The sequence below is a fragment of the Poecile atricapillus genome, chromosome 2 (assembly GCF_030490865.1).
Source record: "Poecile atricapillus isolate bPoeAtr1 chromosome 2, bPoeAtr1.hap1, whole genome shotgun sequence".
NCBI lineage: Eukaryota > Metazoa > Chordata > Aves > Passeriformes > Paridae > Poecile > Poecile atricapillus.
In genome coordinates, this window is record NC_081250.1 from 102498418 (window position 1) to 102524209 (window position 25792).

Here is a 25792-nt window from a genome sequence, read left to right on the forward strand (position 1 = left end):
GAATTGTTCCTGCTTTATTAAATAAGAAAAAATAGGGTTTTTTTTCAATTGTGATTTTGTATGCCTCTCTGTGAAAGATTCCGTATGAGAGACCTTTGTGAAGGATTCTATGAGGATGAGATATGTAGTAGAAAAACCAACTGCCTTGAAAATTGGCCTAGAGGCTGTGGTTTTGTAGGGAACTGAGTTTTAAATGGACCTCTGTTTTGTTGTTGTATGCTCAGCCAAGCTTGGCAGTGGTTGACTAAGCACCTCTACACATAGTCTGCCTCAGCAAGACTGCTGTATAGTTCATGTTAGTTAATAACTGTGTCAAGTTATTGTTGTATCTTTGCCATAAAACAGAGGAGAGCTTCAGGGAAACAGGAGAGCTTGAAGCAGGGAATGTTAATATATATTTTCACACAGTACAGTATGGACCAGATGCAAGATAGATAGACAAGCTTGAACAACTTCTCAAAAACACTCAAACAAATGTTTTGACAGGAAAATGAAGGTACACAGAGGAGAAGTCACTTGGGTTCTGTAGTACATCAGGTTAATGACATTCAGACATGGAAGCAAAAGGCAGTGTTGTTATGTGTTGTCTTATGTGATGCTTCCTTGTGTTTGGCAGTCATTGTGTAGAGTTTTGAAGAGAAACTTGCAAACTTTGGATAAATGATGAATGTATTAATTTTGTTCTACTTTGGTACTTGAATGTACAGAAATAGAAGCACTGTGATTGCTTTTGACATCACTGTGCAATTGCTGTTTCTCCTCCTGACACCACTAGTGACTTTAAACTCCTGGGATAGTGTGTTCTTATGGAGACTCCTGTTTTGTCTAGCTCTACTTCTGCATGCTGGTGTGAACATGTAAGACCAGATTAGAAGGTAGTTAAGGCTCTACACTTGCATTAGTTTTCAGTGGTGTCTTGTAGTTTATATGCTTTCTGTGGATTTGAAAAAGTGGAGGAAAATAAGAAAATTGACCCATAGTTTTTCTGCAGTAGATAAGTAATATATGGTCCTATTGCCTGTTCTGTGTTCTGAAGCAGGAAGAAATTTGTGTTTTCTTCATTTGAATTAGCCAAAATTTGTACTGGTTTTGACTGGCATAGAGTTAAATTTCTCTGTAATACCATGTATGGGACAATGTTTTGTATTTGTGCTAAAACTAGTGTTGATAAATCACTGATATGTTAGTTGAAGCAGGACTTAAGCACTAACAGGACCTTTTCTGTTCCTCATGGTGCCCTCCCAGTGAATAGGTTGGAAATGTGCAAAGTATTCCTGTATAAGCTACTCTGAAGAACTTTAACTTCATCCCAGCCAAAACCAGTACACTTGTGTTGTTTAAGAGTGTGTTTTGCATTTGTAAAATTTACAGAAGGTCCTGTGGTACTTAATCAGTGCTCAAAGTTGGGTAGAAAGCAGAGTAGGGCTGAAGAGGCAATACTCAGTTAACAGCCTTTTTGGTATAATGTGGAGGGAATAGCAGAGTGACTTGGTTTATTGAATAATGCAAAGTATGTCCTTTATGCATTTTAGATGAGAAGTGGTTAGATGTTGGTGATTTGTGTTTGTGGCAAGTGGAAGACAAGCATCCAATTGAGGGGCTTTGTTGGAATGGGAGTTCTTTTTTAGAATGGACTGTCTATTTTGACTTGGATAGGTGTCATGGAAGTGAAAATGAATATGTAACGTAACTGTAACAGCACTTTACTAGAACTATAAACTGTTCATGTGCTGACTGGTTTATTTTTACCACCCTTTTCTTCCCTGTATTACAGTTGTGTTAATCAAGATGCTGTCATTTGAATGATCTCTTCTGTGACTATGAGCTGAGATGCTGGAATTAGTTAAATAGTAATTGTTGCTTGGTAGCAGAGACACATCAAGCTCAATGTAGTGCTAGGCCTAATTTTACAATTCATAAACTCAGCAGAGCCAAGTCCACACAACTCAATGTTTGAACTAGTAGGAGACATCAAACAGATAAATTGTGAGCAGATGCTCATATTTTTGTCATTGGTATTTACGTCTGATATGAGTGGATTTAGCAGTTGGCTTGACTTAACTGGTTTCATGAGGCAAAAATTGTAGAAAAGTAAATGTAGAGGGTACAAGGAGGAACATAGAACAAAGCTGAGGTTGAGAAGAGAGAAATGGAGTGAGTAAAATTGGTGGTGCATGTAATGGTCAGCATTTTATTTTTTTGTATTCTTGAGTTTGATAGCTAAATAATTATTGTCAGCAGTATAGTTATTTTTGTGTTGGTATTTTGACATCATTTCGTCAATTTATGTTTTAAAATTTACAGTATGATCAACAGACACTGAAATAGAAAAATAGAACCCTGTCATAGATCTAATTTCACTGTTTAGTTGGAGAGAAGGAGGCTGAGGGGTGATTTCATCACGTTTTGTAGATTCCTGAGAATGGGAAGCGATTTAACTTCTGTTCAGCCCTGAGGTGGTTGGGCAGTTGGACTGGATGATAGCTGAAGATACTTTCAACTGAAATAGTCTAAATGAGAACAGAACTAAAACCACAGAAAAATCCCTGGTCTCAGTTGGATTGATGGGTTGAACTAAAGGCCTACGAGCCTGTGAAAGGATGTAGCCTGTTCCTTGTTAACTTAACCTGGCATAAAGTCCTAGCTTGCATTATGAGTTCATTTTTACTCGCCTCCCACTTCCTTTGAAAATAAAACTGATTCTTGCAAAGAGCCCAAACTAAACAACAAAAGTTAAACCCAAAGAAACCCACAAACCCAAACCAAACACAAGTTCAAACAGTTATGTAAACCTGGAGTTGCTAAACACTTTCCCTTTGTGTTGCAATAGCTTTTTGCAGCTGATCATTCTTTTCAGCCTTCCCTTCCTGCCCCTGCAGTTTATTATTCTATTCTCTACCTTAGACATATCTAACACTACTAATTCCTCTTCTCAGATTGCACTTCCATTTCCTTTGGCTCCTAGTACACTTTTTTCCTTTCTCCCATGTCTTAAATTTTTCTTACACACTTGCTCTTTCCCCATCACTTTTTCATTTGATTTCTGGCAAGAATTTCGTGTTCTGTCAACGACTGCAAAATCTGGTCCCTTGTGCAAGGATGGGATCAGATGATGTCCATGGATTCTCTATATAGAAAATGGGATCATTACTTTGTTGTTAAAAGGGTGCCATTAACTTAGTTTATATCTAAAAATAAAACTCTGAGAGCTCAGTGTTTGTCTTTTTACATTTGCAGTACAGTAAGGAAGATATTCAGGCAATGGTATCTTTATGTATTCTGAATGTTGAAAATAATGACACACTATTTGGTAAGCAATTTATATAGCACAGCATAATTGTATGGAGAGTAAGAGGACAATAATATTTTCCTTTTGTAGAGTTCATTTAAAAAATCGTTATTGGACTTGTAGATCCGTCTTCTGATCTCTATTTGCAAGTTTTGAAAAGGCATTTCAGAGGATTTGGCTAGACTGAAGAATAGGGGTAGCGTACTGTAGTGTTGTGTTTTCAGGACTAATGGAGATGACCTTTCCAACAGGGGATCTCATTTACAGCCAGAAGTGTGTGTTTGCTATAGGACTGAGTTTCAGAGCAGTTTTGAGGGCATATGGAAACTGAAACGGGGGTAATTCAAATCCTAATTCTTAAGCAGCTCTTTAGAGCAGGACTGGACGTCTTTCCATGTCTTTGGTTCTGTGTTGATAAAGGGGTCTGTATATGAAGTTCCCTGATGATTTGCTGGTTAATAGTTATGCAGTAGGTAAATCGTGGCCATTTTATTTGGTAGTCAGATCTAGCAACACACTCTGATTTTGACATGCTTAATTTAGATTTTTCTGGTTTAGAACAAAGTCTTTTTGGTCTGTTAGATCATGTTGTATAAACTCTGGGCTACCTGCAGCTATGAGTATGTGTCTTCAAAAAGCTGACTTTACAATTAGATAGAGGTCATTTGCTTGAGAAAAATATAAGGTATAAAAATACTCAGGAAGATTAGTGATGAATCTTACTTGGGAACTTAGATAAAATGACTCAAAATCCATTTATACATCATCAGTCACATTTGTGTGGAGAAGACTTTATGAGGGGCTGGGGAAGCTGGTGGGAACAGTGTGATGCAGTTACTTAATATGTTGTCAATGGGACCTTGCGTAGACTTCTGTATTTCAGACCAACAACAGACATCAATCATTTTAGTGTCAAACTACTGTGATTATAAGGAATATTTCTGATGTCTCTGATAGTTGGTGTGGATGACTACAGCTCAGAGTCTGATGTGATTATTATACCTTCAGCCCTGGACTTTGTCTCACAAGATGAAATGTTGACGCCTTTGGGAAGATTGGACAAGTACGCTGCAAGTGAGAACATATTTAACAGGTACGCTTTTTAAATGTCCTGTCTGACTAATGCTATGCAGACTATTCATGTGATTCAAATCTGACTGAAGTTAATTTGCATGGAATACAAATAATTTCAAAAAACCCAGCACCTCTAGGAATCTCTTCAGTGTCCACCCTTCCTTGTGTTTGCTCATGCGCCTCCTACTTAGAGCAAAATATTAATGATAACAGAAAAACATTAGTTCACCTTTTAAGCAACTTGTAATAAAGGACTTGAACTTCTCCATTAATTGGAGCACGTTGTTTAGTTTTTTTTGCAGATGCTAACATTCCTGTTGGCACAGGACTGCAAGGTGATAGTAACTCCATCCATAACTCTGTGTGACAGTGAGCTTCAGAAAATACTTTATGAAAGGTCAGGAGAGCATAATGAACAACAAAGAGTTTGCCAAGAGAAAACCAAGAACTATTTCAGAATCAGTCTCCTCTGTAGTTTATAATTTCAATATTGCTGCTTCTAGTTATTGTAAGTGAACTTGCCCATTTAGTACTGTGTTCTGCATTTTCCCCTTTTTATTTCTGTAATGTGTCTGAAATGGTTGTTTCATTTAAAAGCACATGTATTGTAGCATACTTCAGACAGACACACATCCTACCCCACCCCCTTGCACTCAGATGCTCTGCACTTGAATGGACAAATTCAAACCCATGGTTTATTTTAGTTGGACCTGTAAACAGTAAGAGGACAACAGAAATGTATAAAATATGGTAACATTGAGATTTTCTGGTATTTTATTTGAACATGGTTTAGTTTGGGCTTCATGTAAGCTTTTAATGAGGTGTATTTGCTTTAATGTTGAATTCTTGATACAGTAATATGTAGAACCAAAGTCTATGATCAATCACTGAATAGGATAGCCTCTGTTTTGTTGTTCAGGGCCTGGGATTGGAAAGTATTTAGCTCTGTTCTTAGCTTTAGTCACGTGAACTGTACTTAAAATTCCACACTACGTGTGTGAACATACCATTGAATCGAAGCTAAAAATTGCAGAATGGTTTCTCTTGTTATAACCTGCATAAACCTGTATGCACAGATGAGTTCTGAATGAATGCCTCATTTTCAAATTTTGTTTTTTCCTCAAATCCAAAGTTTGCTGTATTTTACAATTTAAGATGAAATTGTCACTTGTACTGCCAGAAGGGAGTTTTTTCAAGTTTTGACTTTTCATGGTGAGGGAGGGAAGAGGAGCTTTCAGGGCTCCAGGTGATAATTATGTGATAAAAGATAGTAGGGAGGAGAACAAACTCAGAAACTCAAGTTGTGTATGTTGAATTTTAACCAAGAATGCTGGTCCTAATATTTTAGTTGCCCATCTAAGCAAAATCTGTCTGATTTCTCAGTATGGATTGCATTAGATATGGGGCATGCATAAACTTGGAATCTCTGTAATTGCTCTGTCCAGATTTATGCATCCTGTGCTTTCCTGCAGGGCAAGGTGATCAGAGTAGCTGTAGTTTTTCCTGATTTTTTTTCCTGTGTTTGCTTGTTTGGGTTCTTTTTGCTGGTACAAACATGTTTTTTTAATCCTAGCTCCCTTTGTAGGCCTATTGTGTTATGCAGCATAAGAAAATACAGGAAGTAGCAAATGATAATTATTAGTGGTATAACTGTGAGTAGCACTTAGATCACAATAAATGATAGTGACAACTGCAGTCATTTTATGATGATTCAGCATTAGTCAGTCTCAGAATAATAGGAGGGATTTCTGCTAAGCAGAGGAACTGGAGCATTTAATAGGAAAATGATAAATTAAATTACATTTGTTTATTCTTATGTCTTAGTATGGTATCAGCACATCCAATTACTAATGAGTAGTTTAAAAGTTTTAAAATACTATAATTGAGTTAATAATGTTTTGGTTGTTTCTGTGACCTGGAACCTGCATTTCTCTGGAAGCTTCATATTACACATTCCAAACTCTTGAAACATAATCACTGTATCTGGGTAAATTAGGGTAAGAAGGATTTTTTCCCCCTTTAATTGGATGAATTTGCCTTTAATATGGCAGTTTTTAATCTTTACATTTCATTTTAGGTATTATTTCTCTTTGCATTTGGTTTTATTATCCTTTTCTGTCTCATTAATCATCTACCTGTGCAGCATATTTGCAGTCTGTGATTGTACTGAATGATTAAAGTGAAGGGATTTTTAACAACTGCTGCAGAAATCTAGTCTCCTTTAAGTGGATTCCTTGAGCACTCATGGTTTCTCAGCCACTTGCTGAGATGGGAATGGATCAGTGTCTGTGTCCTAAAAAATTTCAGGAGATGGGGCTTGTAAATAGGAATGTCTTCTTTGTTTAAATATGTAAGATTTTTGATAGGATTAACAGAAAAAGAGAGAGAGGGGTAGGGAATCCTTTAATGGCTTCCCAAGTGGCAGAAAGAGTTGATTTGTGACAACTTCTGGTATGTTGTGGTTTACATTTTTACTGGTTTAGGTGTTGCTCATAAGCACCACAGATGTTGCTTTAGTCTGTGAGAATGGAGAGGAACCTGACAAATATTACAATTAATGACCCCTCTTGTGTCTGTAAAATAAGGCAAGTGTGGGAGTCTGGCTGTGGTGTGATTATTGAAGAAGAAGCCTCCAGACCAGATTTGAGAAGCATCTCTGGCATATGCCTTAATAATCCAACATCACATTGCAGCAAGGGTAGACGTGGAGCAGAAGGCCAAAGCCATCACCCTAAAACACAGGGTGGTCTTGTGTCTGGTAGCACTGGTGTGTGTGCATATGAACAAGGACGATGATTCCCTTTTACTACTTGCTTTAAAAGCCAGTTGCTAGTTGCTGGTGCAGTTTGGAGCATAGTTTTTGTCTCCTTTATTTGTGTTAAAATCCCTTGTGTATTTTTCTATTGCCATGAACTTGCTCCCATTCCTCATTAAGAAGGCTCAGAAGTGTAGAGCACTCACCAATAAATCTATTTGAATAGTGAGGCAGTTTCTGAACGCTGAACCTTCATTTTCATAAGCCTATGAGAAATTATTGCTGCTTTTTCTCTTCAGACCAAAGTACATCTTGGCAGGAGGCTAATTCACAAGTATGGTCAGTCTTGGTTATCAAGACTAGATCTGCATATCAATGTAAATAATTTGAAGCTGTCCTCTTGCCAGACTTCTCTGAAGTATGTCTTTGCTTTTCCCTTGGGAGAATACCTGATACCTTTTGAAAAAAGTTTTTTGGCAACAGTCAAATTTAAAATACTCATAGAACAGCATTAAGTGAGGATATGCTGGATCTCAAAGAGGGATTAAGCATATGTGTGTACTCACAGCTTATAAGTCACACTTTCACAGGAACTTCATTTAACTGTGTATTTCAAATTTGGGACTTGAATGCATGAAATAACCTCACTGAAACAGAGGAATGCTGTAATTACAAGATCCCTGCTGTAATGTATATGAAAAACCTCTCTAAGACAGTTTTGTCGGATGTCGAGACTGCCTTGCCTTATTTTTACTTAGGTATGATCAGATTAAATTTAATTGACAGTTTGATTGTCCACAGCTGCAGTTGTTTTTCTCTTCCCTTCTGTCCCTGCAGCCTAGCCCAGTGTAGTTTCTTGGGTATTTGTGTACTGACAGTAAGGAAATGCTAAACTCATGCTGAAGACATGCAGGTGAAACTATACTGGCTTTGTTCCGACAGGGACATTTCTCATCATTTTAGTATAAATTAGGTTATTTCTTCTGATCTCTAGCTTTACGCTGTTACTGTCTCAGTGTTTCTGATCCTACTGTATGTCAAAAATTAAAATGTAGTAAAAAAATGAAACAAACCTCAAAACTTTTTTTTTTTGAACATCAATTTGCAGGTCTGTGTATACCAAACAAATTACTTAAATATAACAATATAGCTTGAAAAATTTAACTTTTAAATGTGTGTTAAAATTATTTAAGCTGAACTAACAAAGGACAGAACTTTCCCAAAGCACTAAAGAAATGTTGTAATTACTTCAACAGTGCTTGAATGTACCTCTTCATGTTTAGCCTGTCTTCTTAAGGGTACAAAGTTGTTGATTTTAAAATTGGGAGTTTATTCTGAGTATTCTCTGAGCTTGTTTGGGGAAAACACTGCCAGGCTCATTTACTATTGCCAGTATTAATTTAAACACAAAATGTCATTAGTGCTCTCAGGCATGTGCTGTGACTCTTTGGGATGTCTTGTCTAGGACTGGGAGTTGGACTCAATGATCCTTATGGATCCCTTCCAACTCAGCATATTCCGTGGTTCTGTGAAATTTGATTTACAAGTTCTGAAAAAATGGGCAAAGAAAAAAAGTATATTTTTCCTTTCATTTTTCTCTGGTTTTGTTTCACTTTTTTAAATATATGCTTATTAGCTATATGCACTCCTTGTGCAGATGAAGTAATTTAAATTCTAAAGTGAAAAATTATTAAAGGGCAAATGAGGTTCAAAGGAGTTTGACTAAGCAAAGCAATATTACTTTTGGTTCTTCTCAGAGTATATTCTGACATCCTGTATTATGTCTGTGTGTACAGTCTTCAAAATACCTGTCCCCTGCATGTGGCATAAAGGCAGGGTGTTTGTAATCTATTCCCATTTTGTCCAGCTGCTAATTGCAGTTAAATGTACCTACAAGATACCTTACCAGTTTTTCCTAATGTTTGACAGGCTCGTGAAATTTTGAATTTTGCTAAATAGCCTCCACTTCTGCACATAATATTGGAAGTGCTTGTACCGCATGCTACATTGTAGCCTTTGACCTCTGGCCTTTCTTTAGTGTGTAAACTGTTTAATGGATAAATAGATGCGCTGCTGCTTAGGTGGCAGTCATAGATCAAGCACACCTTGCAGAGCTAGAGCACAGCCTATAATGTTTGGAGAACATGAGTGGCCATCATTGGATGGATGGATGGATGGATGGATGGATGGATGGATGGATGGATGGATGGATGGATGGTCAAACTGAGTTTTGTGTTTACTCTGTGATTACTGGCTACCTACCCACTTAGGTTTGCTAAAGTGAATTTAGCTTACCCAGGTACCCTTCGTTGTTTTGCTTTTTACCAGAATCTGTTTATTGTAAAAGTAGATCCATTAGTTCCTTTACAAGCCAAAGAGGGAAATACCATCTGGATGAAGGTGGGGGCCATCCTACATTTAGTGTATGGAATAAGTTTAATGGGTTTAATAGATAGGTCAAGTCTACTTCAGGTCAGGATTTCTGTGTTCTCCTCCTCTTGAGCAGGTTTGTGGCCCTCTGCATAGCCACATGTCCAACCCACAGGAGCTAGTGAAGACACAGAGATTCAGCCACTCCGGTCCCACTCTATGAGGAGATTAGAGTCTTCTCAAAACTCCCAGCATAGTAGAGAGCAATTCCATAGTCCCCTGGAGTCAGAAGGGATATTGAGCTGTTTGTTGGATGGGTTATAGTTCTGTTTACTGTGGTTCCTTACTTGATGAGACTCAGTGGGTTAGTTGACTTTCCAAGACTACATTTAATATCTAGGAGACACATGTCCACACAGGCTGGTTTATGAAATTGCTTTATCTGTTCCTCTTCTCTTTTCAGAGGTGTCCAGCCCTTTAAAAGACCAAGTCAACTCTGCTTCTAGGTTAGTGTGTCATGCAGTCTGTTTCGCTCTGTTAGGGTTCTGATGGCTGAATTCTCAAGTACAGAGATGTACTTCTGTCGAGTTGAAAGAGTTAGGGAGAGGAAATTTGAAAAAGGCAAACAAATGGTTTCTTCGGTTCGTTTTTTTAGATTTTATACATCTCTATGTCAAAACAGTTCAGTTTAAAATAGTCCTGCAAGTGGCCAATGTGAAATATTTAAATTACTGATTTTCAGTGGGAGAAAATGTGTGCTTAGCTTTGGGAATTCATGGAAACCTCCTGTCGTTCTCCAATTGCATGGAATTGTGAAGTTGTTGAGCTTCCCTTGTGCACTAGAAATGTAACCATCTGTTTTCTTACCAGTTGCTTACCACTGCTCATGTTCACTGTGAACTTCATAAAGTTTAGGTATGCCTCTGCTTTTGTCTACAACAGTGCTTCTACCTAGGCTACATCCAAGGATGTAGCCATCCTTGGAGTGTTTCTGTCCTTCAGTTTTGGAAATACCTGGCACCCGACAACTTCAGCATTTTGTTGAGTTGCTTCAGGGCATTACCAGATCTACCAGTGTCTTGGATGCTGTTCCTTGGCCCGTTCCCTTTCTGTTATCCAGGGGTAATTCTGCTAGCTCTCTGAACTGACATGTAACCCACGTTACCCAATAGGGTGAGAAAAGAATTATGAAATTGCAAGCTGGTTTTGAGGAGAAGGGTTGATTGCCACTCATTCCCAGCTGCATTTAGGGCTATCTAGGTACCTGATGGGTATGACTTTGTAGCATAGGCTGCAACAGAACCTCGGCGGACAAAATACCAAATCTGACTATGTCTCTTCAGTCATAAATTAATCCATAGAATAATTTCTTCTGCATTTGAAGTAGTAACTGAGTTGATTATGACTTATTTAATATTTTCTTCATGTTTTTCTGCTTTGCTTAATGTACGTCTCAGGTACACATGGGTTGAGTAGTGTTATTTTCACATACAATATGTACCCGCCACTCACAGTATATACTTAGAGCATTCACATGAAGTTTGACTTTTAAATGTCACCATTGGTATGAAAATATTTAGCTTGAGTATTCATGCTTTTGTGAAATATATTCAGAATTCTGTTTAAAAACATTTTAACGATACTAGTGTTACTTTGTATGGAACAAGTTAGGGACTCCAGAGATGAGGATGGAAGGCCAATTCTGACTTCCTAACATTCAGCTCCTGTTTGTCCACTTAGCAGATGATTACTGTTTCTGGTCTTGGTGGCTGGTTTTTCTTATCCTTGTAAATGAAAGGGATACTTTTAATGTTACATTTAAAGCATACGGTTCTTTAAGATTATGCAGGTATCAGAAATAAGAATTCCCAAAGCAGGGCTAACTAAATATACTGACTTTAAAGTGAATATATATAAAATTCTATTTGATGTAAGAAACTTGTATGATTGCACAACTTTTTGATTTATCTGTATTTCCAGACACAAATAATGCTGATTTTTCATCTCTCTTGTAAACTAGGCAAATGGTGGCTCGAAGTTTGCTGGACACTTTGAAGGAAGTCAGTGATGATGAGAGAGATTGTATTGCTGTGTTGGAGAGAATCAGCAGATTAGCTGATGATTCAGGTAGGTAGCACTAAACATTTTACTGGGTTGATGTGGGAAAGTCAGAGGTGCTGAAGCTGTGTTTAGCACAGGAGCAGTATGTTCTTTCTCCAGTATTCAAACTAGGCTTCTGCAAACTCAATAAAATAGTGTAAAATTTAATTTTTCTTAATCAACCCCCAAAGATGACTTTTTTCCTGACTATTTTCATCAACAGATTTACACCTCTTCAAAATGTAGGACTGCAGCTTTCCAGCAGTACATTTTTTAGTAACTTCTATTATGTACTTTTGCTACTCAAGAGATCTACATGATTATTTTAGATTTGTAGATCAAGATTAGTTTCTTGACTTCGAAATAAAGTTGGAAACCATCTGTGCAAAACTCCCATAAGTTCTGATAGAATTTAAATGCTGAAGTTGTTCCTTTAGACCTTTTTGGGCAACCAGGTATGAAGGTAGGTAAGAGAAGCAGCAAGAATTGATAAATATGAAATCAGAGAATGGTTTAGGTTGGAAAGGACCTGCCATGAACAGGGACACCTTCCACAAAAACAGACTGTTCAAAGCCCCATCCAGCCTGATCTTGAACACTTTGAGTGATGAGGCCTCCACAATTTCTGGGTAACCTGTTCCAGTGCCTCACCATTCTCATACTGAAGAATTTCTGTTTTGAATCTAATCTAAATCTGCCTTCTTTCAGTTTGAAGCCATTACCCCTTGCCAAGTCACTATATGGCCTTGTAAAAAGTCCCTCTCCAGCTCTCAGGCCTCCTTAGGTACTGGAGGGCTGCAGTGAAGTCTTCCCAGAGCCTTCTCCAGGCTGAGCAGCCCCATCTCTATCAGCCTTCCCTTGTAAGAGAGATTCTCTATCTCTCTGATCAGTTTCATGACCCTCCTCTTAACTTGCTGCTCCAGGTCTCCGTCCTTCTTGTCTTGGGGTCCCCAGAGCTGGATGCAGCACTCCATGTGGGGTCTCACCAGAGCAGAGAAGCAGAATCCCCTCCCTCACCCTGCTGGCCACGCTGCTTTTGATGTAGTTCAGGATGTGTTTGGCTTTCTGGGCTGCAGGTGCGCATTGCTGGGTCATGTTGAGCTTCTCATCAACCAGCACCTCCGAATCTTTCTCCTCAGGGTTTGTCTCAATCCATTCTCTACTAACCCTGTACTGGTATCAAGGTCTGTCCAAACCCATGTGCACGACCTTGTTCTAGGCCTTGTTGAACTTCATGAGGTTCACATGTGCCTACTTCTCAGGCACATGTCCCTGTGGGTGCCGTCCCTTCCCTCCAGCACGTCAGTCCCACCACAAAGCTTGGTGTAGTGCTGAGGGTGCTTTCCATGTCACCAACCAAGGTGTTGAACAATGCTGGTCCCAATATTGACCCGCAAGGAGCTCTGGTTGTCACTAGTCTCCCCTTGGATATCAAGCTGTTGACCACAACTGTTTTGAGTGCATTATCCAGCCAGCTGTTTATCCACTGAGCTGCCATCAGTCAAATCCATGTGTCTCTGATTTGAAAACATGGATGTAACAAGATAGTGTCAGGTGTTTTGCATAAGTCCAGGTACATGATGTCAGTTGCTCTTGCCTTATCCACCAACACTTTAACCCCATTGTAGAAAGCCAAGAAATTGACCTTAGTGAAGTTGTTTTAGCTCTTACACATCACCTGCTTAGTTTCCATGTGCCTTCTCAGTTTCCAGGAGGATCTGCACCATGATCTTGCTAAGGCGTCAAGGTGACACTGGCCTTCAGTTCCCTGTTTCTTTTTTTTTTCTCTTTTTGAAAATGAGGGATTTGTTCTCCCTTTTAAGTTTGGTGGGAACTTCACTGGACTGCCACAATTCTCAAATGTGATGGATAGTGGCTTAGCCATTTTTTCTGCCAGTTCCCTCAGGACCTGCAGATGCGCTGCATCACGTCCTGTGGACTTTCAGATTCTTTAGATGATCTTGACCCTGATCTTCTTCTGTGGGCAGTTCATCATTCTCCGGATCTTCACCTTCTGGGTCTCGGGTGGAGAATTTGCAGCTGGAGACTGAGGGAGAAACATCGAGTACCTCAGCCTTATCCATGTTTAGCGTAACCAGGTCTCCCACTTTTGAATCTTCTAGAGAGAAGTTATATTTTCCCTAGTCTTCTTTTATCACTGGTGTACCTATAGAACCTTTTCTTTGCCTTTGTTGCCTTTGACATCCCTGACCAGTTTTAATTTTTTGGGGGCTTTAGCTTTCCTGGCCAATTCCTGGCAGCTCGGACAATTTTTCTGTATTCCTCCTAGTTTACTAGTCCTTGCTTGCACCCTCTGCAGGCTTCCTTTTTTCGCTTGAGTTTGTCCAGGACCTCCTTGTGCATCCATACAGGCCTCCCAGTGTTTTTGCTTGACTACTTCTTTGTTGGGATGCATTGCTCCTGCACTTGGAGGATGTGATCCTTGAATATTAACTAACTTTCTTGGGAACTGTTCCCTGCAGGGCTTTATCCCATGGTACTCCACCAAGCAGATCCCTGAAGATGCCAGAAGTCTGCTCTTGACGTTCAGTATAGTGAGCTTGCCCTAAAGAGCACCACCTTCTTTGCTAAGAGTAGGAGGGCTCTGTAGATCCAGTGTGTCTGTCTCTATAATCAATATATTGGGACTGCTAAGTGTTTTGAATAAATGGCAAGAGCAAGAGAAAAATGAAAAACAAATGTGAAAGAAAAGGAGTGCTTAAAAAGTGGTGGGGGAGTGGATGAAGGGAAAAATGGTGTGGACAGAGCTGTGACAAAATTGTGGCTTAAAGATGCTCTTGAAAGAATTAAGGGCTTGATTTCAGCTTAGCTGATATATTTGACACACCAGAAGGAACAAAGTCTATCAGCAAAACATCAGAAAAGATCTGGTCATTCTTTTGTTATTGTTGGAGTGCTATGGGGAAAAATTCGTAGTAAATCTTGAATGAGAAGAAAATGTTTCTTCTGTTTGATGTCTGCAAGTTTTTCTCCCTTCTTCTGGAACTGCAGAAGATAATGCTTTTCAAAAATATATTCTGCTGATTTCTGTTATTCTGTTATTACTGTCTTAATTTAAAATGCGTGGTTTTATTTTTCTTAGGGACTGTCCTTGTTTAGCCAGGAAAGGTAGCCTGTTGTAAGCATTACATAATGGTACTGAGTACCTCTCCAATGATTCTTTAAAAGGGAAAGAAAGTCACTATTCACTTACAATAAAATATGTCTTTAATTGAGAACAGTAGCATGCTACTGTTTATAGAGTGCTTTCCTAGCAAAGCTCTGCTGCCGAAATCTGCATATACAGTTGCCTGTTTGTGTGGCCCTGTGAATAGTTTTGAGCATCAGAAACTTTCTGAAGCTCCACTTCAGTTTAGAAAATAGGACAGATGTGTCCAAGGGAAAGTGGCCTCTTGCAGCAACTTGTAGCCTTAGGCTTTTCATTGGTGACCAACTAACTGTGTCAAATTGAAGTTTATTTAGGCAGAAATGTAGTGGAAGCCAAGAATTGAGCTCAGATCAATTTGTTGCCTTTAACAAGGGTGGGGTACATTTTTAGTCAGGGCTGATATTTTCTCAGCGTCAGTAAAAGCAGCAGTTCAGGCTTTTCCTGCACTGTAAAGTTGTCTCAGATCTGCCAAACTAGTAGCGCTGGATTCTGCAGCTGCCCCACAAATTAAATTTCTGCAAACTTAACTGTGAGTCTTGTGCCTCAAGCAGTTGCAGTATTGGACTTGGCTGGTTTCGGTAAGACAGGTTATTAGAATATCCTTGTGTTCTAAACCATGTGAAAATTCATTAGGGAACTAAATCTGCTTTGTATCTTCTTAATATATGAGCTTGACTATTATTCAAACTGTAGCACAATAGGTTTTGTTTATTTTTTTTTGTCTTGGCTTTTTGGTTTTGTTGCAGGGGTTTTGGTTTTTGTGTGTGTATGTTTAAGGTAGTAACTATTAGACTTGTTAATTTTTGTCTTTCTTCTTTCCATTTACAGTATTTTTTTCCCCAATTTAAGCATAAAACATAAAAGTTCCTGAATGTGGAATAAGAAAACATTGTAAAAGTGCCTGTGTGTTTTAACTTCCCTGGTTAGAGCAAGACATTTGTATGGTTAGAGCCATCCTGGAGTCAAACCTTCATATTTAAATGTTTAAATAAATAAAAATAAAAACAAACTTGGAAGTCAAACTAAACTATGATTAAGTATTTTGAGTTGCTGATGCTTGTCATTCTTGCACCAGTTCTTTTAACATTTGGAGCTCTTTGTCTTCTCTTGTCAAATGAAGTTATAGAAAGCGAAGTACTTTTTCTTTTCAATTGTTGGTATAATCAGGTTGGAATTGAAGAATATACCCAGGATACACAGTATCTGTTCTCTTTCTGGGCTGCTGATGCTTTCTAAAATAGAGGTACAGCAGTGAACTAGAAATACCAGCTATCCTAAAATTGCCAAGGGAGTCCTCTGTCCTGTTAATACCTTGCAATTTCAGAAGTCTTGTTGAGTTGATCCATGGGTTGTCTGTTTTTCAGACATGGTCTTTGCTTGAAAAAGAAACAGTCTCAGGGTTTTGTAAAAATTGTTTGGGTTTGTGGTTTGTTGGTTTGGGTTGGTTTTTAGGGTTTTTTTTTAAGCTTTTTTCAGGTTTGTTTTGGTTGTTTTTAATACTTTTTAATAAGCTGGGGCTATGCTGAGACAGCCATTTCTGTGTTTAAAAGCAGGAGAATTTCTAGTCATTTTCATTCTTCATCTCCTGTGATAAAACTTTAACAATCTAAATGTCATCTTGGTTGCACTGAATAGTGTATTAATGTGGAACAAAAAATAATCTTTACTAGAAAAATATCTGGTTCCAAATATATGATTGTATATGATGACGGAAGACAATTATGAGAGTATGGTTTGCTATGATTGTTACATATCTTGAGATACCAACTGGCTAGCCAAGACACGTTTTTTGAGGTATCATAGCAAAGAAGTCTCAACAAATTTTTAAGTATCAGCTCTAAAACTGGTTTTATAAAAGCTTTTTATTAAAAAAAAACATTCTGGAAGAAATAGCTTTTGAAGGAAACTCATTTGGACCCTTTGAGTAGAGTTGTAGTGAATTGTATTTTGTGAAAGAGTTTTGATTACCATTGTGTCTGCACATACAAATGATATAAAGTGTGCCTTCTCCTGACAGGGTAATTTGGACTCCTTTTAATGAATTAATTCCAGTTTACACTTGTAGCCTTAAAACCACTGTTGTGTTTCTGCAGGGAAAAAGATACCCACTTCAGGTGGTACTGGAAATGAGCTGCTCCCAGTGCTGGCAGAAGACAAGATTTGCTCTGCCCTGGTGTCATGTGCTGCTGTTGTATGTATGTGGCAGCACAGAATAGCTGTTCCATGGAGGAAGCCCATCAGTGGCATTAGGGAATAATCTTCTGCCCCCAAGGTCCTTACTTGCTTAGGAAAGTTATTTCCCAAACCTGAGTTGTTTGGAAGACTTCAGTGTTTGTCTTCACTGCTGTAATTGGGGTGTTGCTGTTTAATCTGCTGTGGAATTTGGGTATTTTTCAGTCCTAAACTGGACTTCCCTGCTTTCTTTGTTACTGAGTTTCCTACGGTAGTGACAGTTGAGAAAGATACATTGTACTGCTTTTGAATCTGCTGTTCAATCACTTTGTAATTTCTGTTTCTTTAAGGATGTTAGGTATGACTTTCTACTTAGATGTTTTAATGGTGTCTTTGAATCTACACAAGCCAAGAAGTAGTTTGGCATATAAGCCCAGTGCTTGGCAAATGTTAAGTTATCTCGCATAAACCCATGTTAGATTAAAAATGTTTATCTTTGTATTAAGACAGCTGGGTGTTCTCCATTCTCAAATGTAGACTAGCCACAGGCTTGTGGGAGCTTGAACAAGGGCCTTGTGTCTGAGTTTTTCAGTTAAGTAAATTAGTATAATTCATACTTTTTCTTTTTTGGTACCAGCTTGTGAGTGGCTTAGATGATACAAGATTTCATCATTGTGTGCTGAAGTGCATTAACTGGCTTTAAAAGTTAGCCCCAGCCAGAATTAGTACAATATTGGCATTTTGCTTAGAGTGCAAGAGGCTCCAGAAGCTTTAAATCTTATTTTCTGAAGTTTCTTTAAGGGTCTGTATCTTCATTTCTAAAATCCATGTGTACTTTGGCTTACTGTTAAATACATACACATAGATATCTTTTTCAACAAATGATGGGGGGAAAACAAACGTCCTGAAGGGCTGGTACTTATTTGAGTATAGCCAACTAGGATGTTTTTCTTCTGAATGAAGAAATCTCTTTACTGCAAGGAGTAAGTTGTAAATGCCGTTTCCAAAACAATCTGATTTTGAAAACAATTATTAGGCTAATTGGTCATTAAGTTTTGAAGCTCTATAATCAGGCTTAATGTAAATGGCCTCACAACCCTAATTACTTAATAGCGTGCTTAAATGGTTTTATTAATGTAGGTTCAATTATTGCTGTTGGTATTTTGAGACATGCCAACATTACCTGTCAAACAGCACATATTGCAGCATTTAATTTAACAAAAATGTTCATATGTATGCAGTATTAATGGGAATACTAATACTTGCCTTTCCCAGCTGCCAGTATCTCCAGCTGTATTTTCTTCCCATCCTCATGTTTCAGGATTTTCCATATCTCATCTCCCACCTCATGCCACACTAAGAATTTTTTCCTGTGCTTGATGTAAACCTCTTTTGTCTCTCCATGCATCTGATGAGTGACTAAGGGTGACTTTACCCTCCCTCATTAGTCTGTGTTTCACTCCTTGCTCTGCCAGTCAGTAATGAAATCCATTTCTGGTTAGTAGGAGAAAAGAGCCTGACTACTGAAGCAGCACATGCCTCGGACACATCAGCCTTTCTGCTGGACTCCTAAGCTAAAAAGAATGGGCTCTGGTTACAGTGCATTTCCACTTGTCTAGCTTTTCTTTTATCTTTGAAAGAGGTAGGAAAGTCAGAGGGAAAGATGAAATGGGAAATAGTAGAAACCGACAGGGAAAATATGTATGTTTGTAGAAGGAAAAAAAAGAGGGTAATGGAAAGTTATCTTTGGGGAAAGGAGAGGATAAATAAAGCTGTGTCAGGGGAGGTTTAGGTTGGATATTAAGAAAAAGTTGTTCACCCAGAGAGTGGCTGGGCACTGGATCAAGCTCCCCAGTGAAGTGGTCACGGCACCAGCCTGACAGTTCAAGAAGCATTTGGACAATGCTCTCAGGCACAGAGTGTGACTCTTTGGGTTGGTCCTTTGCAGAGCCAGGAGCTGGGCTTTGATGGTCTTTCTGGGTCCCTTTGAACTCAGGATGTTCTGTGGTTCTGTGAATTATTCTTTTATAGAATGGAAGTATTAATGCAAAGCCATGCACTTTCACCATTCCCTGTTGCTCACAACCCTTAATAAGAACAAAGGGCAATATTATTAATATTCAGATGTGCTAAAACAGTCATAAAAATTGTCAGTTACAGAAGCTTTAATGTTGTCAATGGTTGTTCTTCACAAACAGCTTTAGAACACAAAAACCTTACAACCCCTCACAAATATAGTGGAATTTCACTGCTGCTTTCATTTTGGAATGTTCATAGTTGGATAATAAAAGCATTGCAGACTTTTTTCTAAATACTGTACGTTGCTGCAGAATAAAGCTTTGTGAAATAAATCTAGTTGTTGGGTGGCTCTGGAATAATGACTCCATTTATAAATAACTGCTCTGAAGCAATTAGTTGGTATTATACTGTGCAGTTCTAAAATAATCCCCTTTTAATTTCCAGTATGCAGCTGATGGTGATGCTTTACTTCCTTATAGCTGAAGTGGAATAGAGAGTAAACTGAAGCCTCAGCAGGGTTGAAATAAACATTACACATTTATATATACAAGCTGAGTGTATGTGCCAGGGGTAGCCAAGTGAACGTGCTGGCACTTTACATGAGAGATGGTGTCAGATTTTAGGGGAAATGTGTTATTTCTTGGATGAAGAGAAAATAGTTAATTACTTCTGTGATTTTGGAGTCAGTTTAGGATGTTGATTTGAGTAGTCATTTGTGTAATAGCTAAAACTGAGGGTTTCTTTATTCAGAAAAAAGTCTGCCCAGGTTCTGGAGATGCTGATTTGAGCATTTTAATAATGGTTTCGTGTGATTTGGAAATGGAGAGGTAGAACGGTGTCATTTTATTCTGGAAGCTTCTTTTCAAAATTATTTCATTAACAGAAGAAATGGAAGCCGTTTTCACTGCCTTTTGTCATTCTCTTAATTTTGCTTGATTCTTAAAACTCAATTCAGTGTAATTCTGTATCTAGATAATACACAAGATACGATAGAGTGAAATAAAATGCTAATGAGTAAGGAAATCTAGTCTTTTATATTAATATTTCTTTTCAAAGTTTTTGTTTTAACAAATTGCAGGGTTTCTTTTTAGTAAATTGCTACTTTAAGGAATAGATAGACTTGTACTTTCAAGAGATAGTTTGAAAAGATCAGCATTTAAAAATACTTCCTCTACCAAATGGAAAAATACTGCTTCAGGCAAATGTTATGTAGAACCTAGCTGTACACAGAGTTTTTTCCAGACTGCCTAAGATAGAAACTTGACATGAAGTAGAATTCTGCTCCTGGATTTTGTTTATACTGTGTAAAATCCTGGTCCTTGACTATATTGTGCAGTGCAAAAAACAGAGTGCTGGCATACTCCACAGCTGGATGAACTTTGGCTTTACAAAGCAACATGTAACCACTGTGCCCTGTTCACTGTGTTGATAAATGTGCTGGTTTTGGCAGAAGTAGTTAATTTTCTTCATAGTAATTAATATTGGGCCATGTTTTGGATTTGTGCTGAAAACAGTGTTTAAGCTGCCTTAAATTTATGAGCATGGAACATAACGCAGGGTAATGCTCAAATCTTCACTGCAAATGTGAGAGGAATTCATACACCACTTCCCATGGGCTGGCAGCTGTTCAGCCATTCCCAGGAGAACAGGGCTCCATCACACCTGACAGTGACTTGGGATGATAAACACCACCATTATGAACTTCCCCCCCATTCCACCTTCTCCCCTCAGCTCTATATGATCAGCATGACTCCATGGTCTGGGGTGTCCCTGTGGTCGGTTGGGATCAGCTATCCTGGCTGTGTTCCCCCTGTGCATCTCCTGCTGATTGCTGGTGGAGTGGGGTGAAAGGCAGAAGAGACCCTGGCTCTGTATAAGTGCTGCTCAGCAATAACTGAAACATCCCTGAATTATCAACACTGTTTCCTGCAAAAATCAGAAACATGCCCCCTCCCAGCTACCCTGAAGAAAATTAATGCTATGCCAGCCAAAACCAACACAGTGACCAAGCTGTAAATTTGGTTTTAAACAACAGGGAAGTTTAAACTGAAATGGCAGACACTTGTTATATATTGAAACCTCCTGGAATCTCTGCTTGGAGCTGCCACCTGTTCAAGCTAAAGACAAAGCTGAGGAATAGATGAAGGGAATGAGAAAGCTCTCTGACTTAAGTGGATTTTTTTGGCGTTGTTGCTTGGGTCTTAAGGAAACATAGTGCAAAAAAAAGCTCTACTGTAACTGCATCAGACTGCAAGATTAGGCTCTATTCAGTACACACTGGAGCATATGCTTCAGCCTTTGAAGAACTGAACTCTTATCTAAATTGGTAAGCTTAAGGTTCAGTTTCTTGCATAGCAGCAGTAATTCCCCAGAACAACACAAATGCCTTTTGATGGCGAATTACGGTGTTGTGTTACACAGCCAGTTCCCTACACAGCACTCCTTGTTTGTTGCTTTGAATCGACCTTACAAAGATCCCAGAGCTGTGTACTTAGAAGTTAGGGAACGTAAGAACTAAGGTGACTTTACAGTTCTAATTCATTCCTGGGCATGAATGTTTCAAATCTTTAATTGCATCGTCTTATCTGCCTGTGTTCTTCACAAAGACAGAGCTGACTTAGTGGCTCAGGAAGAAAGGCGCTCACTTTACATCTGCAGGTCTTTAGTATTGTCAGGTGGCTGACATAACTGCTGCATAATAGATGAACCCTGTTCTGAAGGAAAAGGATCTCGTGGTTTCTGTACGTCCTGCACTCTTACTGGAGTCCTTCATAAAAAAATACATTAATCCAATTTCACAGGAGACTTTGTCAGTTTGGGGAAAGGGAGTGTTGCCATTGCTTTATCAGTGGGTGGGCAAACTGTAGAGGTGTCAAAGAGGTATGAGAACAATCTCCCCATTTTGAGTGCCTAGTGTCCAAAGTATGTACACTGCTCTTGATATGCTTAATACAGAGTTCTTGTTGGCTTTGATTGCAGAGGTATTTGTAAAGCATCAAGACAGAGTTCAGACTGCAGTCAAATGAGTGGTGTGCAGTTAGTCTCTGAAGAGCCTGGCTTGAACATTTTGCACAGCTTCACACTAGGCAAAGGAATGAATTGACTTTCTCAGCATTTTGCTTCTTTCCTTCAGTTCTAGCACCTTCTTTTACCACTGCTTACTTCCATCATCAGACAGTTCTGCTACTTGAGGGAATTGCGTGATTGCACAGGGAGATCAATATTAAGTGCCAGTTCTTGCTGTTTAATGATGCTGCTGTGGTGAAGTCAAAAGCTGCATCAGCTAGATCAGTTCTTTGATAGGGTTTATTGTCTGGCTTCGTGAACAGTAGCAGTGGCGTAAATGGAAGCTGCAGGTTTTGTGTCTGGGATGGTGGGAACTGCCCTAAGCAAATTTAGAAGCCATTTAAGAAGCACTGCTGCCAAACATGCAGCCTCAGTCAGATTGATTTTGCTTACTCTCCATCTGCTTTCACCTCTGCCCTCCCTCCCTCCCTGTCCCCAGTCATCTTCTGTCTGCCACAAGAAACAAGGCATGAGTCCTAACATGGGAGAACAAGATCCTAGGGGCTAAGTGTTGTTACATAAGTCTCTTGTACCCCTAGATCATGTCCTGGGCATGTTTTGAAATATGGGAAAGGTGGGCACAAGTTCCTCCAGATGTGGCTTTGGGGATCCCATTTCTTGTCCATCAAATTCCCATCCTCCTTGCCCAGCCTCATGGTTCCTCATCTTGCTCTGTTTGCCATCTACACTCTTTTCAAACAAATGGCTCTTGGGAGAGGGGCTGTGTACAGCATGTTTGCAGAGGTAATGTCTGTCTTTGTCTCAAAATGTACTCAGGAAGGAAGGACTCTTCCATTTGTAGTTGCTCTGCCTTCAGTGGATACTGGGCAGCTGTAAATGGAGGGTGCTTGCAAGGCTTCGTTAACTCAGCCACTTTTGTGCAGGTTGTCACACAGGTGGAAAAAAACATGCTGATGTGTCAAAGTTGACATGTAAAAGGACTCCTTTCTCAGGCACACTTCAAGCCCTCTTCCAGAACTGAAGAAGGCGGGCCTTGTCAGATAAAAGGACCAAAACTGAATCAAATGTAGGAAGAAAATAGATACCTTTGCCAACTTGAGTCTTGAAATCACCCGATCTACTTTGGTTGATGACACACACACGGACACCCCCCCACCCATCATCTCATCCTAATGAACAATTGCACCTTCCATGTTGTTCTAAAGACTGCTCTGGCAAATTTTATAAGGAAGCAAAAGCTGGAGTTTCTACAATAGGAATATTTCTTTTCTTTGCATTAGTATGATATAACTTTCAGAATTAATAATCTTATTAACTGTTAGTTTGTCCTAGTTATAGGTGCATATTTTGGTCACTAGACTAGAGTTCATCATTTTAAGGTGTGAATTTTTGTTAGATCTGCTAAAACGTGCACATAGTTTGTGTAGCATTCTTCGGGAGCTGACTTCTTCAGTACGAACCTCAGGATGTCTGTACTGCTTATGGAGTTCAACCTGCATATGTTTCAGAACATCTGAAGTTTAAATAAAAATGTTTTTCTCCTGTGTGCTCCTGATAATATTTGGGAAGAGATACAGAGTAGACTGGAAGGCATTTTTTACTTTATTGTCATGAACAGCAAACCTATACAATACTGTTTTATCTGAGACTTCATTTTGTATTTGCAACTTGGTCACCAATTCATAAACTTTCCAGAGGATCCCTGGAAATGTTCAAGGCCAGGTTAGATGGGGCTTTGAGCAACCTGGTCTAGTGGAACCCCCTACCCCCAGAGGTTGGAACTAGATGATCTAAAAGATCCCCTTCAACTCTGATTTTGATGTGCTTTTCTATACGAAAAGTAATTCAAGTCTATGGTAAAAGAATTGGAGGCCATAGGCATTTAGTTACTTCATGTGCCGTGATCTTCTCTCTTCTCATTGTCCTCAGTGAAGAAAAGACTGCACACAGCAGGGGACTTGCTTTGTCTTTGTTATGTTTTATTCAGACCTGAGTTTATACTTGTAGCCAGTGTTCAAGAAAGCCAAGTGTTGCACACATTTGCTGTGTTAAATACAAATGCATGTTGCATGCTTCTGTTTAACAAAAGGTTGTATTTTTAATGATTCGTGTTAATTACAAGTATTCCAAGGAAGATGGTTCAAGTTATACCATTAAGTTTTACCTGAACAACTTTTAGGTAAAAATTCAATAGGGCATACGTATCTATCCTGTGACATATACATCTTATTATTGGAAGTATTGTAAATCAAATTAGTATAATTTGAGAGTAGTTGATGGGGTTTTTTTATGTCTTTTTGTAGGTAATCAGTAGACTAGTAGTAATAGCATATGTCAGCAAATCCTGAAAGGGCACTTAGTTCTGATTTTTTTTATCCCCATGGAGAAGTTAGGCATGTAATAAGGTCCTGCTTCTTAAATTGAATCTGTTTTTCTAACAGTTGGAATTTAATCCATGCCTGTATTGCTTCTTTTGCTTCTCTGATCCCCTAGATACATGTGCATATTCTGTGGGGATTAGGGTTCATACAGGCAGCGTGCCATTTCTTGAATTTAAAAAGTGAATTAAATGTTTTTTAATTAATCACCAACTTTGGTGAGAAACACATCACAAAGGTTTAATAGAAGCAGCTGGAAGGATGCATGACCTTTTTCCATCTGACAATGACATCAGTGGCCTTGAAAAACAAAGAATGAAGAGCAGCATCTGTGGCTGTGGCTGGTTGTCCTGTTCAGTGGGATCTTTCCCGTTTGAGAGGCCGTGGCCCAAACTCCCCCTCAGTTCCTTTCTTCTCACAGTGGTGCCAGTTCTGGGCTGACTTTCTGCATAGGGGGTTTCTGTGAAGTAGGTGATGCTCATAGGGGGTTCAGACAATTCTGATACTCAAGACGTTTGGTGGCTGGCTGTCTTACACCTCTTCTTGTTTTATTACTAAGAATGTGAGACATGACTTTTTAGTAGTTTGGCAGCACAGGGCTTAGTTTTATCTGGTTTTGTAAAAAGATGGTTAAAATGAAGCTTGACAAACACACACTGACATGAACACTTGAGAACATACTTTGTATGTAGAGTCCTGTAAGAGGCTTACTCTGGCAGGACCTGGGAGCATGCTTGTAAACATATATTGTGCCTTTTTTTGGTTTTGTTTTGACCCTTACAGAGCCAACAGTGCGGGCAGAACTGATGGAACAGGTGCCTCATATTGCTATGTTCTGTCAAGAAAACAGACCTTCAATCCCTTATGCTTTTTCCAAATACCTGCTACCTATTGTGGTGCGATACCTCGCAGACCAGAATAACCAGGTAAGGTTCTTGTAGGAGCAGTCTACGAGCTGGTGAAATATTGCTGTGATGCCAAATTATTTAAATTTGGCATCATACAAGTGTTTTATGTTTTGGGATATAAGGATTTGGATTGGACATGAAATACATGAAATGATGAATTTATTTAAACGAAATAATGAAGAAAAACTTCTAAAGAAAACATAATGACAGTTTTTTACATCTAATGTGATCTGTCCTTATTTGGGGCCTTTTATCTGGTATTGCATTCATATGGACAAAATCAGTTTTTTAGACAAGCTTACATAAATTCTGGCAAAAAGGAACAGTAGTAATGAAAAACTGAGTCCTTTGTATAATTCAGTTTTTTAACACCATGATATATCTTCATTACCAGTTACTTGTATATCAATCCAGTAAAAGTTTAGGATTATCTTCATTACCAGTTACTTGTATATCAATCCAGTAAAAGTTTAGGATTGAACTCATGTGGTTTGTTTCTCTGAATGTATAAGTTAGCTTGTCCAAAGCTTT

General features: G+C 38.8%; 1 protein-coding gene across 8 annotated transcripts in view; it reads left to right on the top strand.

The window, feature by feature from the left end:
* PPP4R1 (protein phosphatase 4 regulatory subunit 1) overlaps positions 1–25792 on the top strand; it is a 64541-nt gene that overhangs the window by 10189 nt on the left and 28560 nt on the right. For 4 of the 8 annotated variants that reach the window (XM_058832388.1, XM_058832390.1, XM_058832389.1 and 1 more), the window contains 3 exons: positions 4247–4382; positions 11509–11615; positions 25137–25279. In XM_058832388.1, the coding sequence (XP_058688371.1) occupies positions 4247–4382; positions 11509–11615; positions 25137–25279 (386 nt within the window). Of the gene's footprint in view, positions 1–4246; positions 4383–9951; positions 9995–11508; positions 11616–25136; positions 25280–25792 lie in introns of those variants that run through there. The other 4 variants (XM_058832391.1, XM_058832393.1, XM_058832392.1 and 1 more) reach the window with 2 other exon arrangements.